The sequence below is a fragment of the Pipistrellus kuhlii genome, unplaced genomic scaffold (assembly GCF_014108245.1).
Source record: "Pipistrellus kuhlii isolate mPipKuh1 unplaced genomic scaffold, mPipKuh1.p scaffold_m20_p_3, whole genome shotgun sequence".
NCBI lineage: Eukaryota > Metazoa > Chordata > Mammalia > Chiroptera > Vespertilionidae > Pipistrellus > Pipistrellus kuhlii.
Genome location: NW_023425529.1, coordinates 4,232,262 through 4,246,591, shown reverse-complemented (window position 1 = coordinate 4,246,591; position 14,330 = coordinate 4,232,262). Strand labels below are relative to the sequence as shown.

Below are 14,330 nucleotides of genomic sequence, written 5' to 3'. Positions count from 1 at the left end.
AAAAGACTACAGGGGCAAAGCCATCACAGGGGTACTAGTTAGCAAGTTACTAAAATAATCTGTGGGAGAGATGGGTGGCTCAAACCAGTGTGGTAACAGTGGAGATGGTGAGTAGTGGTCCAACTCTGGATGTGTTCTGAAGGTGGAACCTACGGGATTTGCTCACGGATGGGTGTGTGGTGTGAGAGAAAAAGAAGAGCCAGGATAGCGCCAAGGTTTTTTGTTCCTTACCATTCTGCCTCTTGTCTATTTCACCAACAGCCTCCATGCTGCTACATCCGACCAAAGCTCAAACCTCATTGTTCTTGACCTCAGAGTCCTTAGGTCTTTCTTCTCTTGGCTCTGATCAAGCTGCCATTACCTGCGATGGACAGGGTGGAGGTGGGGGGTGGGGTGGGGAGCCCAGTTTGGAGATAAAGTTTGAGATGCCCAATACACAGGCAAGTGGAGATGTTGAGTTGACAATGAGATATGAATCTAAACTCAAGATGTTGGATCTCCGACAATAAATTGACCAAAATGTATAAACTTGTAAATAAATATTTAAAATTGTAGGAGTGGAAAGGATTATCTAAACAGTAAGCTTAGGTACAAAAGAGCAAATGTACAAGGTCAGCACCCAGCGCACCTGGGCTCGTAGAGGGTAAGAAGTGAGGGACTATGGAAAGAGACCAAGAAGGCTCAGACACAGAGGTGTGGGGAGAACCAGCAATGGGGTGTCCGGAGAGCTAAGTGAAGAAAGCCTCCAGGACATGAGGTCGAGGACTATGAGGTTTGAGCATTGATTAGACTTACCAACACGGAGGCCACTGGTGACTTAGACAAGGACAGGAATGGTGGAATGGTAGACGACAAAGAGCTTGACTAGGGAGGGCTGAAGGGAGAAAGAACCTAAAGGACAAGACTTTTGAGGAATTTTGCTGAAGTCTTCCAGAAAAATGGGGCACCAGCTGGAGTGAGGCAGGAAGTGAGGTCAAGGAAAAAGTAAGATAAAGGAATGCTATCATGGTTTTGTGAGATGAAGAGATGGTGGTGGCAATGCCCAGGGTCTGCCCCTCCTCTCTCAGCTCCTGGTGCCCATACTGGACTGCAAGCTGGACTGGACCCTGCCCCGGGACTCCACCCACATGCCTGTACCTCTGCGTCCACTGCACCCTACTTCCCCATACCCCTGGCAACAGGGTTCTTAGAAATACCAATCAACTTGGAAACTTATCACTTTAAAATGTAGAAAAAGGCAGTTAAGCAAACATTGGTTTATTGAATACTTACATGTGCCAGGCCCTGGAGATATAGCAAACAGGACAAAGTCCCTGACCTCCAGGCACTCACAGTCCAGTGCAGACAACAGATTAATGCAGCAGGGAGTACCCCCTTCCACCCCCAAAAACCCCAAGGCCTTACCATCAGGGGGGCTTACCCAGGGACGCATGCACAGAAGCACATCACCATGCCTTTATGCTGTAACAGTGCTGCGTAGGGACCAGATGTTGGTGTGTGTGTGTGTGTAGGGGGGCTGCTTCTGGTCCTGTGGGGAGAAGCCAGCAGCAGCAGGGTGAAGAGTTAAGTGGACTCAGCAGGCAGAAGCTTATTCCAGAAGTTTGCTGTGAAGGAGAGGATTTGGTCTCTTGAAAAATGATTTGTTTTAATGTGTTTAAGAGTTAAGCATATTTAAATGCCACAAGGACTAGAGGGCAAAGGTTAACCACGGGAGCGAAAGGGATAATGGGTGAGCTCAGGTAGGTGTGCAGATCTGGAAGCAGAGTTCAACCCAGGAGCTCCCGGTGATGGCTGATCTCCATGAAACAGGAAGCAAGCTGATCCGAGAGTGATGGAGATCAGAGGTCAGAGTTCAGGGAACTCCTGGCTAGAGGGATAGCTGAGAGAGAAGAGGGTTGGGCGCGAGGTGGAGAGCACTTCCCGCAGGTAAGGACAAGGCTCAGGAGCCTGGGGAAGGCAGGAAGGTGGCTAAGGCTGAAGGAAGGTCAAGTGGGTGGACTGGGCCCTGGGGGTCACGGGGTGGCCAGCAGTCAGGGCGGATGGGGGTGAGGCAGTGAAGCTGGTGCTGAGAGACCACAGAAACAGGAGCACCAGAGGAGCTTCTGCAAAGACCGGTGCTCAGAGGGCCAGAAGCCACAGGGAGGCTCCTGCAGGCCCGGCCTTGGACTTCACGGACTTCTCCCAGGTTAGCCAGCTTACAAATTTAGGAAGCCATCTGCCTTCTTTCTTCATCTGAAGTCAAGTCCACGTTGTATCTTGGATTGATGGATTAACACACACACACACACAGGCCAGAGAATGGTGTTTCTCTCTTTTATTTAAAAACAGTGCTTCATTACCATTGGCAAAGGCAGAGGTGGTGCTCCCCCTTCGCGTAGAGTTTATAAAAGCCAGCAACATGATCAATAATTTATACACATGGATAGTAATACAAAAAAAAAAAAAAAAAAGGAATAAAAGCTAAAGATCTAACTACTCCGACCTTCACAATTCCAGCTACTTGATAATAATAGGAGTAACCCAATGAATACTGTATGGTCTGAAAGCTACTATACAATATGATTCTTAACGAGAAGGGAGGGAGTCAGAGGCTGTCACAAAGCCCTGGGTGCTTCTCTGGAGTCCGCAGGGAAACGGGACCCTGGGCGAGCAGCTCGGGGGTCCTAGGAAGTGATCTGGGGAGGGGAGGGCGAGAAGGCGAGGCGGTCAGTTACACAAGCATCCCACGTGACACCCCCGGGCCCCGAAGGTACCTGTTTGCCATGGCAATGGGAGGGGCCGGGGGACACGTGTGGCGTGGAGGGCTGGTTCGGTCCCTGCCACGGGGGTGGGAGGAGAGGTGCTGTGGCGTTTTGAGCCTTGCAAAGATTTGGACTGGAGAGCTCAGAGACTCGGGGAGCCCACCTGCCAGGCACAGGGACCCCGGCCCTCAGCTCCACAGCCCGAGCTTACGTGTGGCAGCCCCAGGTTTGCTCCAGCTTTTCACAAGCAGAATTATAACACAAGAGAAACAACTCATGTCCCTTAGGGAAAAAAGAGGATCAATTCACACTCGATATATAATACAGCCGAAACGAGCTGCCAAAACAAGCACACACACACACACACAAATACTGTGAACAGAAAAATACAGGAAATGACTAAGCTCGGAGCCTTGAAGGGGCACAGACACTGCTCAAAGCACTTAGTCCCCAGAAAAACTAAACCAAAAAGACAGTTTTTTTTTGTTTTTTTAAAATTCAAAATCTCGTGGACCCCCCTGGGAATCTGGTGTCGCTCACAGGGACGGGGGGGGGGGGGGGGGGGCAGGAGAGAGAAGAGAACCAGCGTTCCCTTTCTGCCTGCAGTGGCCGAGCCCTCCCAGCGGCACACACAGCGGCCGGCAGAGGTCCGGCCCGCACTGGCAGGCTCCTAAAGGCAAGGTTGGGTGTTGGCTGATGGACGTTCTCAGTCACCAATCCCTGCCAACCAGCACCGCCATGGCTGAAGTGATCGACCGTTTTCCTGAGTAAACTAACTGGCTACAGTGCTGGTGACGTGGATGGGAACTCAGCCCCCACAGCCAACTGCGGCCCTCCAGCACCCTCGTGCCTCGGCTCCGTGTGGGGATCAGGAATTGGAGAACCGGCTGCGGTCCGGTCTGCAAGCCTCACTGTGAGGACAGGTGCCAGGCACTCCGCCACACTCCCCACCCCGGAGGGCACGTGCTGGCTTGGGACACCGGAGTCCCTGCTTCGTGCTCCACTAGCTCCCGCACTGAGAGCTGACACTCGGATGGCTATGGCCTGGTTGATCAGTAAAGCAAGTGTGAAGGAAGTACAGAGGAAAGGGGAGAGGGAGGGAAGGAAGAGGCTTTTGAACAGTAACATTTTCAAAATGTAAAATAAAAGTGTTTTATGCAACAGAGAATCAAGTTTCACTGTGTACACTACAAATGGCCAAACATTTTCAAGAGCAAGACAAAATAAAAACACACAAATTTACGTCTGATGTTCACCTTGCCCACTATTTTTTTTCCTATCTTAAAACAGTGCAAACAGGTAACTTATGCTTTTAAAACACCACTACCCCTTCCCCACCACCCAAGGTCTCTTTCCTCGTTATCCGGGGGTGGAGCGAGGGTGGGGGTAAAATCTGCAAATGTTACTGTGCTAAAGGGTTGCAAGCAGCAGAGAAGCGGCCGGCCTTGGCGACAGGGGAGGTTGACAGCGCCCCCTCTCCTTCCTTACATGTCTAGTGCCTTCCAGACTGTCTCTTGCTTGGCCAAGTTCTCCTGCCAGAGGGAAGGGGTAATCAAGCCCACCTCGCAGGTCCTTGGAGTTGCTTCCATCCCAAGTTCCCACTTCCCTCCTATCTGGAAGCTACGGGACTAGTCACAGGGTGACGGCGCCTCACCGAAATCTCGGCTGCCTCTAGGAAAGTCTAACCTTCACTAAGAGCAGTTCAGCCTCCGAGGAGTCACACGTGTGAAGAAAAGCTGCTATCGCTTATTTCTAGGAAATAGATCTCCACTAGCTCCCCTTAAACTAAGAGCTGAGCCCTGGCCCCCTTCCTTTTGTAAGGAAAACGAGAGGCTCAGTCTGACTGTGGCTGCTGGAGGATAACGGTGATGGCAGGTTTTGTGAGACCCGAGTCTTAGAAAGGACCAATCGCCACAGCTGACCCCTGACCCAGTCCTTGGGGGCGGAGCTGTGTAATACTAGGGGTTCTGGGAAAGACCTAAGGGCAGCTCTCTGGGGGCAAAGAGGCGTGTTTAGATAAAGATCTCCACTAAGGGTCTCCTTGAAGGAGCCCAGCTTCTAAGAGCAAGATGCTTAGTATAGGAAGTCCACGTCATGAGCTAAGTGAGCTGCTGAAATCTCTCCTGCACAGCGACTCAGCATCAGTATGTTTTTAGGAATTATCAACCAGCACGCTCTAACGAACTCGCAAGATGCCAAACTCTCTTCTGACTCGGTTACTCAGTCCTGGAGGAACCTGCCTCTGATGGAGTCTCCAAGTTCAAAGGTGGATGGGAGGCCAATACAGCCAAACCCAGGGGTTTCCGAGGCCTACTTCTCAGGGGGGATACCCAAACCCAGAGGCCCGTTAGCGAGCAGCAGAACCCACCGGGTCCTGCTCAGGAAGGAGCTGGGGGAGCAGTGTTACCACGCCTAGAAGGCAGCAGAAGCCCGTGAACACGGAGCTTGCCCGGGGTCCTCAGCCAGAACCAGCTGAACTGAAATGCACAGAAGGTACCTCCCGCTCAAGCTCTGCCTCTTAAAAGGGTCGTGGGAGCTGCCTTCTCTACCTTTGCCTTCATCCTCATCTATTCCTGGGGAAGAGAAGACTCTTAAACTCGCTGCCCTCCTCTCTGCTGCGGACACGGCTGTTCAGAATGTGGCCTTGTCTCCAAGGAGGTTCTTGCCATTCTGTGAGAATGGCCCTCTTTGAACATGACATGAACTTTTCTCTCATTTCCTTTAGTCAGTAAAAGCTCACCTCAAAACAAAAGAAAAAGAAATCTTCCTGCGCCCCAATTCCCTAGAACTTCCCACCCCCACCGCTAACTAAAAGGTTTATATACACACAACAAAAACTGCCTTGACAGCAACAAAGCAAACTTTGGCTTGGGGAGGTGAACCCTTAAGAAGTGGCCAGTGGACTGGGCAGCTTGGTGTCCCCTATTCTACACACTCCCCAGAATCAACGACTGCATCAAGGCCTCTATCTTCCTTGATGTCTCCCCTAATTTCAGGGTCAGCCTCTCTCCCAGTTACTCGGACAGAGGATTCACAAGGGGAGAGACATGTATTACAGCCGACAGGCCAGTCCCTCCCAGACACATGACTGCTTACAAAGATGCTTGATGCTGTCGCATGTCAGTCACTTTAATGCAGGGACACCAATCAGTCAAGAACAGGTGTGGAGGCAGGAATTAAAAAACCAAAACCAAACCCATAACAAACCAGAAGCTCCGTGTCTTTGAATTACTCCCTTCATGAGCTATCCCTTGGGTGAAAGGTCACCCTAGTACCAAAGTGAACAGACCAGGGAGCCAGACAGACTATGCTTTCCTATTTTCTATGCCTTCAGGCTGAAAGACAGGACCCTTGCCTCTATCAGCAACAGCCCTGACACACTGCATGGGCCGCCCCGTAGCTCCTGGCCATCCCTGCTTCCTTCCCACTGGAGGAGAGCAGCCTCGGGGCTTCATGCTTTCTGTCCTGTAGTGTTCATGAATACCAAGTGGTCCAGGTGCTCAGCTGGGGTCTTTGGAGGATAATAAGAAACTGGGTGGAATGGCCACGGGGGCTCAAGACTGGAGAGAGAGACTCATAAAGGCTCTGGAGGATGACATTCCTATGGCTTTGGAGCTAGTACAGTGCCATCGCCGCCCTGACAGGCTTCCAGGGACAGCTGACCCAGGACTCGGTTCTTGCCTCTTGCCAAGTCTTCATTCTGCCTTGTACTCTGAACTGCCTTTCTCATGGAAGAGGAAGATCGGGAGCATCAGAGTGCCTTGCAGACAGTCTAACAGCTTGTCTCTTCCCTTTCTCTTCTGTACTGGCTCTTGACAAATTGTACTGCATTCTTAAACCGTGTCCAGGAAGAAAGCTGGCCGCTAGCTATTTATTTACTTTTCTGTCCCTGGGTCCTAAATTCCTGAATCTTGAGGACATTCGGGCAAGGTGTTCCTAAAAGGATAGATGAGCTAAGCTGTGGTTCAGTGAAAAGGGAAGGAGCCCAGCAGGAATGCTAGAATGGCAAGAAAGAAAAGAATCTTTTTCATACTCCAGAGTTCATTCTGAGATTGGTTTCCTAATGAGGTGTTTATTATCCACAGTCTGAGAGCAAGTTTGGAAATATTAATATTACAATCCAAAAACTCTGCCAACTGTCTCAGGCTGTGCATGTAAGATGATTGTAAAAAGAATGGAGAAGACAGGAGGGAAGAGGAGAGGAGAGTGAATTTTTAATTCTCCTGCTTGGCAAGCACAAATTCCTATCATCCATTAGCATGTGGGTTCCAGCCACAACCAAGCAGAATTGCCTGCCAAAGACCAGAAACTCAGAAGACTAGAAGGCTATCCTGTGGTAGAAAGATCTCTCTCGCCTCTGTGTGTCCCCTCGCCGGCCAGCACCATACACTTTGGTAATTCTGTCTGCTGATTTCTGATCAGACGCATTTCTCAGTTCCTAATCTCTCTCTTCCCTCATTACTTGCCTCTTCCGTGATTGACAGAAAGCTAAGCACGGACATACAGACATGGAAATGCATTTTTTTTTTTTACCACAGTTAAAAAAAAAAAAAAAAAAAGGAAAAAATAAAAGAGAAAAAAATGCACAATCTTTGGAACAAAAGAATTAAAGGCAGAAATTTAAAGGAAAAATACATATTCAAAGAACATAGTGAGGTATAAAAAAGTATTCTCTCTTTTTTTGTGTTTTTTTTTGTTTTTTGTTTTGTTTTGTTTTGTTTGTTTTTCCTCTTCATCTTGCTATAGAGTTCCTCTACTAGTAAATATTGCAATAGCCAGGCCTCATGAACTGGGGGCTGTCCCACTTGCAGGGTCTCACGTCACTTCAGTAGGGGGCAAATCGGCTGTAGCCACCTCGGTATAAACTCGCCTGCAGTGATTAAAGACATAAAAACAATTAAAAGGTTGATGAGAGAAGCATTAACAATGAAGAAAAATGTTTTGGGTAAACAGCTTCCTTAGAAGCTTTAAAGCAGCTGATGAGATGCTGCCGGGTGCAGGGCAGTCAGGAAACCACTGGCCTCCGAGAGGCTCGAAGCAGAGCCCGGGACACTCCCGCTGACCTGAGCTTCTCAGAACGAGGGCAGGCCAATGGGGCGCTTGGTTATCCACATGAACCAGCAGAGGGTCAGCACAGTGCACAACTAGATCTGTCGATGGGTCTTCGTTTACCTCGACGACATCCTTACAACCGTGACCTTTTTACACTTGTCAATGGAGGACATGCCACCTCTGACCACTATTTCTGTCATATCCCCTGTTTGGGACAGTGTTGGATTTAAATCTGAGTCAATCTTTCAATGAATAAAGCCCATTTCCTGACATACTTGTATGCATAACTGGGGTTTTAACTGGGTTTTATTCCTTTATGTTTATCTAATGGCATCTCTTTTTTGCAAATAAAACATCCCTAGGAGCATAGATAGCTCTCTTTGCGTTGTTTTAGTAGAGAACTAATATCATGTTGGCACTAAATAAAACCTTAGGAATGTCATCACTTTCTTCGTATTGTATGTCTCTACCTTAATTCTAAACACACCTCTCCACTCCCACAAATCTCCATGGGCAGGAAGTCAGTGCGACAATGACAAGCTCTCTCATTTACTTTAAGTCTTAAATCCAAGCCCTCAGTCTGCCTCCCTCACACTCTATCCACGCTCCCAGGCAGCGGCCGGGCTGCACTTTGGATGGCAGAGTTTCGGACATTAGTAGTGTTACAGCGGAAAGGCCCATCTTTGCTGGGGTCAGGGAGTCCCCATTGTTGGACCTGGAGGCATCCAGACCAACACAAAAATCTTGGGGTGAGGATTTGAGTTCGGTTAGGGGCCATGATTCTATCCTTCTATGGAAAGACCGTATTTTGCAACAGATGTTACTACTAAAGCATCTTTGTAAGGCGTTCACCTGTGATTTCTAGTACCATCTAGCACACATGTGTCAAACACAAATCCGTCCCACCAGGCCTTGCAATGTGGCCCGCACCGCGCCGTCATCACTTCACTCCGCTGCGTTTCCATCACAATGACAGTTTATGACTGTTCAGTAAACCATTCGGCCCGCGATTTAGGCTGGATTTTAGATTTTGGCCCCTTCTCTGATTGAGTTCGACACCCCTAATCTAGCAGAAAGCTTAAGAATAGGAGGGACAGCTGAAACCGGTTTGGCTCAGTGGATAGAGCATCGGCCTGCAGACTGAAAGGTACCAGGTTTGATTCTGCTCAAGGGCATGTACATTGGTTGCGGGCACATCCCCAGTAGGGGGTGTGCAAGAGGCAGCTGGTCGATGTTTCTCTCTCATCGATGTTTCTAGCTCTCTATCCATCTCTCTACCTCTCTGTAAAAAAATCAATAAATTAAAAAAAAAAAAAAAAAAAAAAAAGAACAGCAGGGACAGACAGCCTTTGGCACCTGCATTTGAAACTGGTACAAATTAAGTTTTCTGAAAAGCTTACCGTGAAAACTGGAGAGTCTTACGCCCTGAAGTCCTTGCTAACACCTATCAATAAAACTACGCTACAGTTATGAATCCAACATTTGAGTCATTAAGATATCAATCTGTTTCCTTCTTTCTCTCTCCCAAAATGTCTTACTCGGGGAAGATTGCCACTGCCCATTCCTTTCCGCTGTCCTTGCCCAGCCTGTGGCTTGTGCTGTAACACCCAGGGAGAGAAGGTGCTTTGAAATTTCCAGCTGGTCCTATGTGGCTTTATTGCTTTAGTAGTGGAAGAAGGGCTAAATTTATTATCTCCCTAGACCTTATATAGTCTGTAGGTAGAAGTCAGGAGTAAAATGTTAAAAAAAAATTGTATATATACTTACCACAGCGCCAACTCCATAGCTAGCGGCAGGGGCAAGGGCATGGTAGGGGTCAGCTGTGTACACCCTGCCATAACTGGAAAGGAGAAATACAATGAGGGAGAGAAAGAAAAGATAGTGACCTCCTCCCCCCGCAAATTAAAGAATTTACTGTGTTAAGACTTGTGAGCGACTTGGTCTTAGAATGATTATTAGGAAGTTGGCAGAATGGAAAAAAACCTTTAGATTCCTATTCTTAAACGCAGTACTCTGAAAAATTCTGAAATCTCTCAGATGGAGAAGGGAGTTAGAGATGACAAAGAGGGAGGCTGGGGTCAAAGGAGGCAGTGCCTCGGCTTTTGGACGGAGGCCAGGAGAAGGCCAGGCCTGCAGGCAGCTGGCACGAGGTGCCGTTTTGGAAGCGGGGAAGGGCGAAGGGACGGTGACACTTGGGACCACGTACGTACCCGTCGCTGTAAGCGGCGGCAGCGGCTGCAGCAGCCGTGGCTGCGGTTGCAGTAGCAGGCTGTGCATATCTGTAGGCTGCATATCCGGCCTACAGGAGAGAAGAGAACTGACTTTACAGCTACCTCTCCCCCCGAAGCACAAATGCACACACACCCACCCACACGAGACAGACACAGGGAGACACAAACACAGACACACACATGGGAGGAGGATGTTTCAAACTGCATCGGTCTACATGTTACTCCCCTAGTGCAAGAGTAAGCTCCACCCAGCACAGGGACTTGCTGTTCAATTTGTGATGGCAACAAAACAAAACAAAAAAATCCATCTTGGTAGTACCTGCTCTCAAATTTAAGAAATGAAGAAATGAATTTCGATCTGTCTTGTTTCAGTCTCTGCTGGAACTTTCAGCAGGGAAAATATTTATAGGAAGTTGGGAGAACTTGGACTGACAGGAAGTATCAATGATAGGATGAAAACATTAAATGAATTGTGTTAGCGTCAGATTGCCTGATGCCTACGCAGACTCTTACTGCTAAGGGACTGTAGTATATAACAAAGGCCTTGTATGGCGATGCCCAGCATGCTTGCAGAGAGGCTGAGAGAGGAGGCAGTCTATAGAAGGAAAAACCAGGGTAGATCAGGGGTGGCAAACTTCATACTGTGAGACAGGTCACTTGTCACCTGTTTTTGAAAGTAGTTGTGGCAGAGACTGTCTGGCCGACAATATTGAACTCTTGGCCCTTTACAGAAAAAGCTTGCTGACTCCAAGCTGTATTTAAAACTCAGGCAAGTCAGACTACAAAAAGGGCTGATGCCCTTTTGGCTGGATTAGAATAGGTTTAACTGCATTTATTCTCCTTTCCTGTAGGATTATGGATTCTCAAGTCCTGATCCAATCGCAGGCTGGGGAGTTTTCCTACTAATGGCTCAAATACCCTCACTCCTAAGGAGCTGCTACTGCCTCAGCCTTGAAGATTCTCACTGCTGGGTGAACCCCATGTACTCCAGAAAGGGGCGCAAAGGTAACCACACAATACCTCACGAGGCAGGCTATTGCAGTGGCAAGCCGGACCTTTGGTTTCTTCTTTAACCTTCTAGAATTCCTCTATTCAGGTGTGAATTTTTATTACTGCCTACCCCTATCAAATATGACTATGCTCAGCTGGCCCATTCTGATACCACTTCAGGAGTGGACGACAGCACGGTTGGTTTCTACAGGTTAGCATGACCATTTCTCATGGACATCTGGAGCTTTCTGCCCTGTGCTTTCTACTTTCTATTCCCTCAAATGTTCCAGTTTTGTTAAATCTAAAAGCAAGGAATCACAAATTCCGTTCTGTATCATTTCTTAGGATGGATAACAAGTATCTTCTAATGGGAGTCTTGCTCTTCTTGGCCATCTGAGGTGGCAGCTTCTAGCTGGCTGCTCTTATTTCTGTCCACATCTTACTTTGGACATATCTGCAGTTCCTGACAGGCCCCTAGAGCTCTCTGCTTTCCTCTTCTGTCGTGTGCGCTTTCCCTAGCTGAAGAAACGGCACTGAGGAGCATTTACTCTTGCTCTTTAGATTTATTTGCCTGAGTCAGAGACCTTCAAATGTGCACTTTAAAATCCCCTGATTTGTTTTCAGTGGTTATGTATTATCCCATCTTTGCTCTTCAAGGGAATGACTTAAAAAAGTAAAAATTTATTTCTCAGTTACAGATTATTCTACAGATATTCATACAAATTAAGAAAATTCGCCAAAACCGGTGTGGCTCAGTGGTAGAGCATCGGTCTGCGGACTGAAAGGTCCCAGGTTCGATTCCGGTCAGGGGCATGTACGTTGGTTGCAGGCACATCCCCAATAGGGGGTATGCAAGAGGCAGCTGGTCGATGCTTCTCTCTCATCGACGTTTCTAGCTCTCTCTCTCCCTTCCTCTCTGTAAAAAATCAATAAAATATATTAAAAAAAAAAAAAATTCTGCCCGGCCAGTGTGACTCAGTGTGAGCGTTGACTTTTGAACTAGGAGGTCATGTGTTCGATTCCTAGTCAGGACATATGGCTTGATCCCCAGTGTGGGGTATGCAGGAGGCAGCTGATCAATGATTCTCTCTCATTACTTATGTTTCTCTCTCTCCCCCCCCTCCCTTCCTTTCTGAAATCAATTTCAATATATATGAAAATTCTAATTAATATTTGCAAGCACTGGCAATGACAGGACCTGGCAGGAAGCACCTCAGGGGCTACTTACTGTCAATCAACATGCCTCCTTTCATTCTAGTCAGTTCTGTGGGAGCAGGCAGGCTGGACCAATGTGGGTGACACTGTACAGCCCAGCTGCAACCTATACACATATCACATCATTTATAAACTAACAAGTCTCTCTCTCTTAACTTCTAAAGGAAACAAAGCAGCAAAGGCATTTGTTAAGGCAACAAGCTAGTAAACACTGTTGGAATGCTAGGCTCTGAGTGAACCTTAAAGGCTCAGTTTCCGTTATAACGGGAGACTCCATCGGTGCAGAACTAACGCTGGTCCTGTAACGTGTGCAGCAGGGTCCCCTCTGCTAAAACTTCTTTGTGAACCAGGCTGACGTGGTAAAGAAGCATTCATGGTTTGCCTCTAGTATTCTCTCAAACACCAACGTATCTTTAAAAAGTAAAAATAAAAGTCAAGGTAATAAAAGCAGTTAAAGCCTCACATTTGTCTACTTGAACGGAAGATTAAAACTGAAGTTCTGCTGAAACCAGTTTTGCTCAGTGGATAGATAGGGTGTCGGCCTGTGAAATGAAAGGTCCCGGGTTCGATTACGGTCAAGGGCATGTCACCTTGGTTGCAGGCACATCCCCCGTAGGGGGTGTGCAAAAGGCAGCTGATCGATGATTCTCTCTCATCAATGTTTCTAACTCTCTATCCCGCTCTCTTCCTCTCTGTAAAAAAATCAATGAAATATATTAAAGAAACACACACACACACACACACACACACACACACAAAACTGAAGTTCTAAGCCATAGGGGTCACGGTACTAGAAGTAAATCTCCCTAAAGACAGAGATAGTGGGGAGTACATCATGTCAGCACCGCTCTGAGGGACACCCCACTATTTTGGGGGGGGGGGAAGAGGTTCTGAATGAGATTTTCAATAGAACAATTCCCCTCAGGAGCCACCAGAACCCCGATGCTTTGGGGGCGATGTTGTTTAGACTCCAAAGGGATCAGACTGCGGGAAGAAGCTTCCTTCCCAGCCAGAAGGAGGAGGATAAGATCCACCTGCAGCAGTTTCCTTCGACTATAAGTGAATTGACTTTGGAGTGTGCATCTGTTGGGCTTCTCTGCTATTCAAATTCAGGTAACAGGGCAGGGATGCAAATATTTTATTGATAAGAAAAGGCTCCAGGAGGATATCAATATTAAGAAAAACTACATTAATGTTTTTTTTTAACCATAACTACTCTCTTAATTACTTCATGATAATGGTGTGACTGGGAGGTCTTTTACATGGGGGTCTGTGCTTAGGATGGACAGGTAATATCCTAATAAATGAATTTGGTAATTCATGATGATTACCGCAAAATTAGAAAAATTGAATTTTTTATCATGGATTTACTCTTCTTAGAGGTACTTACTCCAAAATATTTCTGATTCTGCTTTAAATCGATTGTTGAACAAACTATATCACAAAATATAAAACAGGACAAAGAAAATCCAGATATTTCTATTCCAAATTAGGAGTGAATAAAGACTCCAGGACAATACTTTCCCTTCTACCAGCCAATCTGAAACCTTTTATGGAACATGAGAACAAAGTGCAGTTTGAAACACCACCATTTTCATTACTGACTCTTACATTTTCCAAAAGAACAAGGGTAGGGAGGTGGGAAGGAGAGACAGGGCTCAGGCGAGGGGAGGGGATATGGCGCCACATTTATTAATCACATTAAGAACTAAGCATGCCAACATCTGGAGCTAAAACAACCAGCAAATCACCACGTTCAGACTCGGATTGGCTAACTCTATCTATCCCAGCATTCTCTTGGGACAGCGGTTTGCCCTAGGCTACCACAAGCTCGGTGAAGTACAGCCTCAATTACTAGAGCGTGCAGCCACAACGACCTGGTATTACGGAAACAGTCAGTCACCACTTGAGTTAACATTCCAGACCCTAACGACTGGCCCCTCCCCAGCCCAAAGAAAAAGGAAATCTTGCCCACCCTAGCCCTGGCCCACACCACAATGTTAATAATTATAACAAGCAGTAACCCATCTGTTATATCAGAGAAGGGAACAGAGACTCCACTGAGAGATTTAGAGTGAGATGTTAACATTTCTTCAGCTGA

At 47.4% G+C, this 14,330-nt stretch overlaps 1 protein-coding gene across 27 annotated transcripts in view; it reads right to left on the bottom strand.

Annotated features, from left to right (window-relative positions):
* Nucleotides 1-2,299: 2,299 nt before the first annotated feature.
* The window catches only part of RBFOX2 (RNA binding fox-1 homolog 2), a 246,819-nt gene continuing 234,788 nt past the window's right edge, over nt 2,300-14,330 (bottom strand). For 14 of the 27 annotated variants that reach the window (XM_045587533.1, XM_036458818.2, XM_036458822.2 and 11 more), the window contains 3 exons: nt 10,004-10,092; nt 9,561-9,633; nt 2,300-7,611 (listed from right to left, as the gene is read on the bottom strand). In XM_045587533.1, the coding sequence (XP_045443489.1) occupies nt 7,567-7,611; nt 9,561-9,633; nt 10,004-10,092 (207 nt within the window). In that variant the 3' untranslated portion in view covers nt 2,300-7,566. Of the gene's footprint in view, nt 7,612-9,560; nt 9,634-10,003; nt 10,093-12,978 lie in introns of those variants that run through there. The other 13 variants (XM_036458815.2, XM_036458830.2, XM_036458832.2 and 10 more) reach the window with 6 other exon arrangements.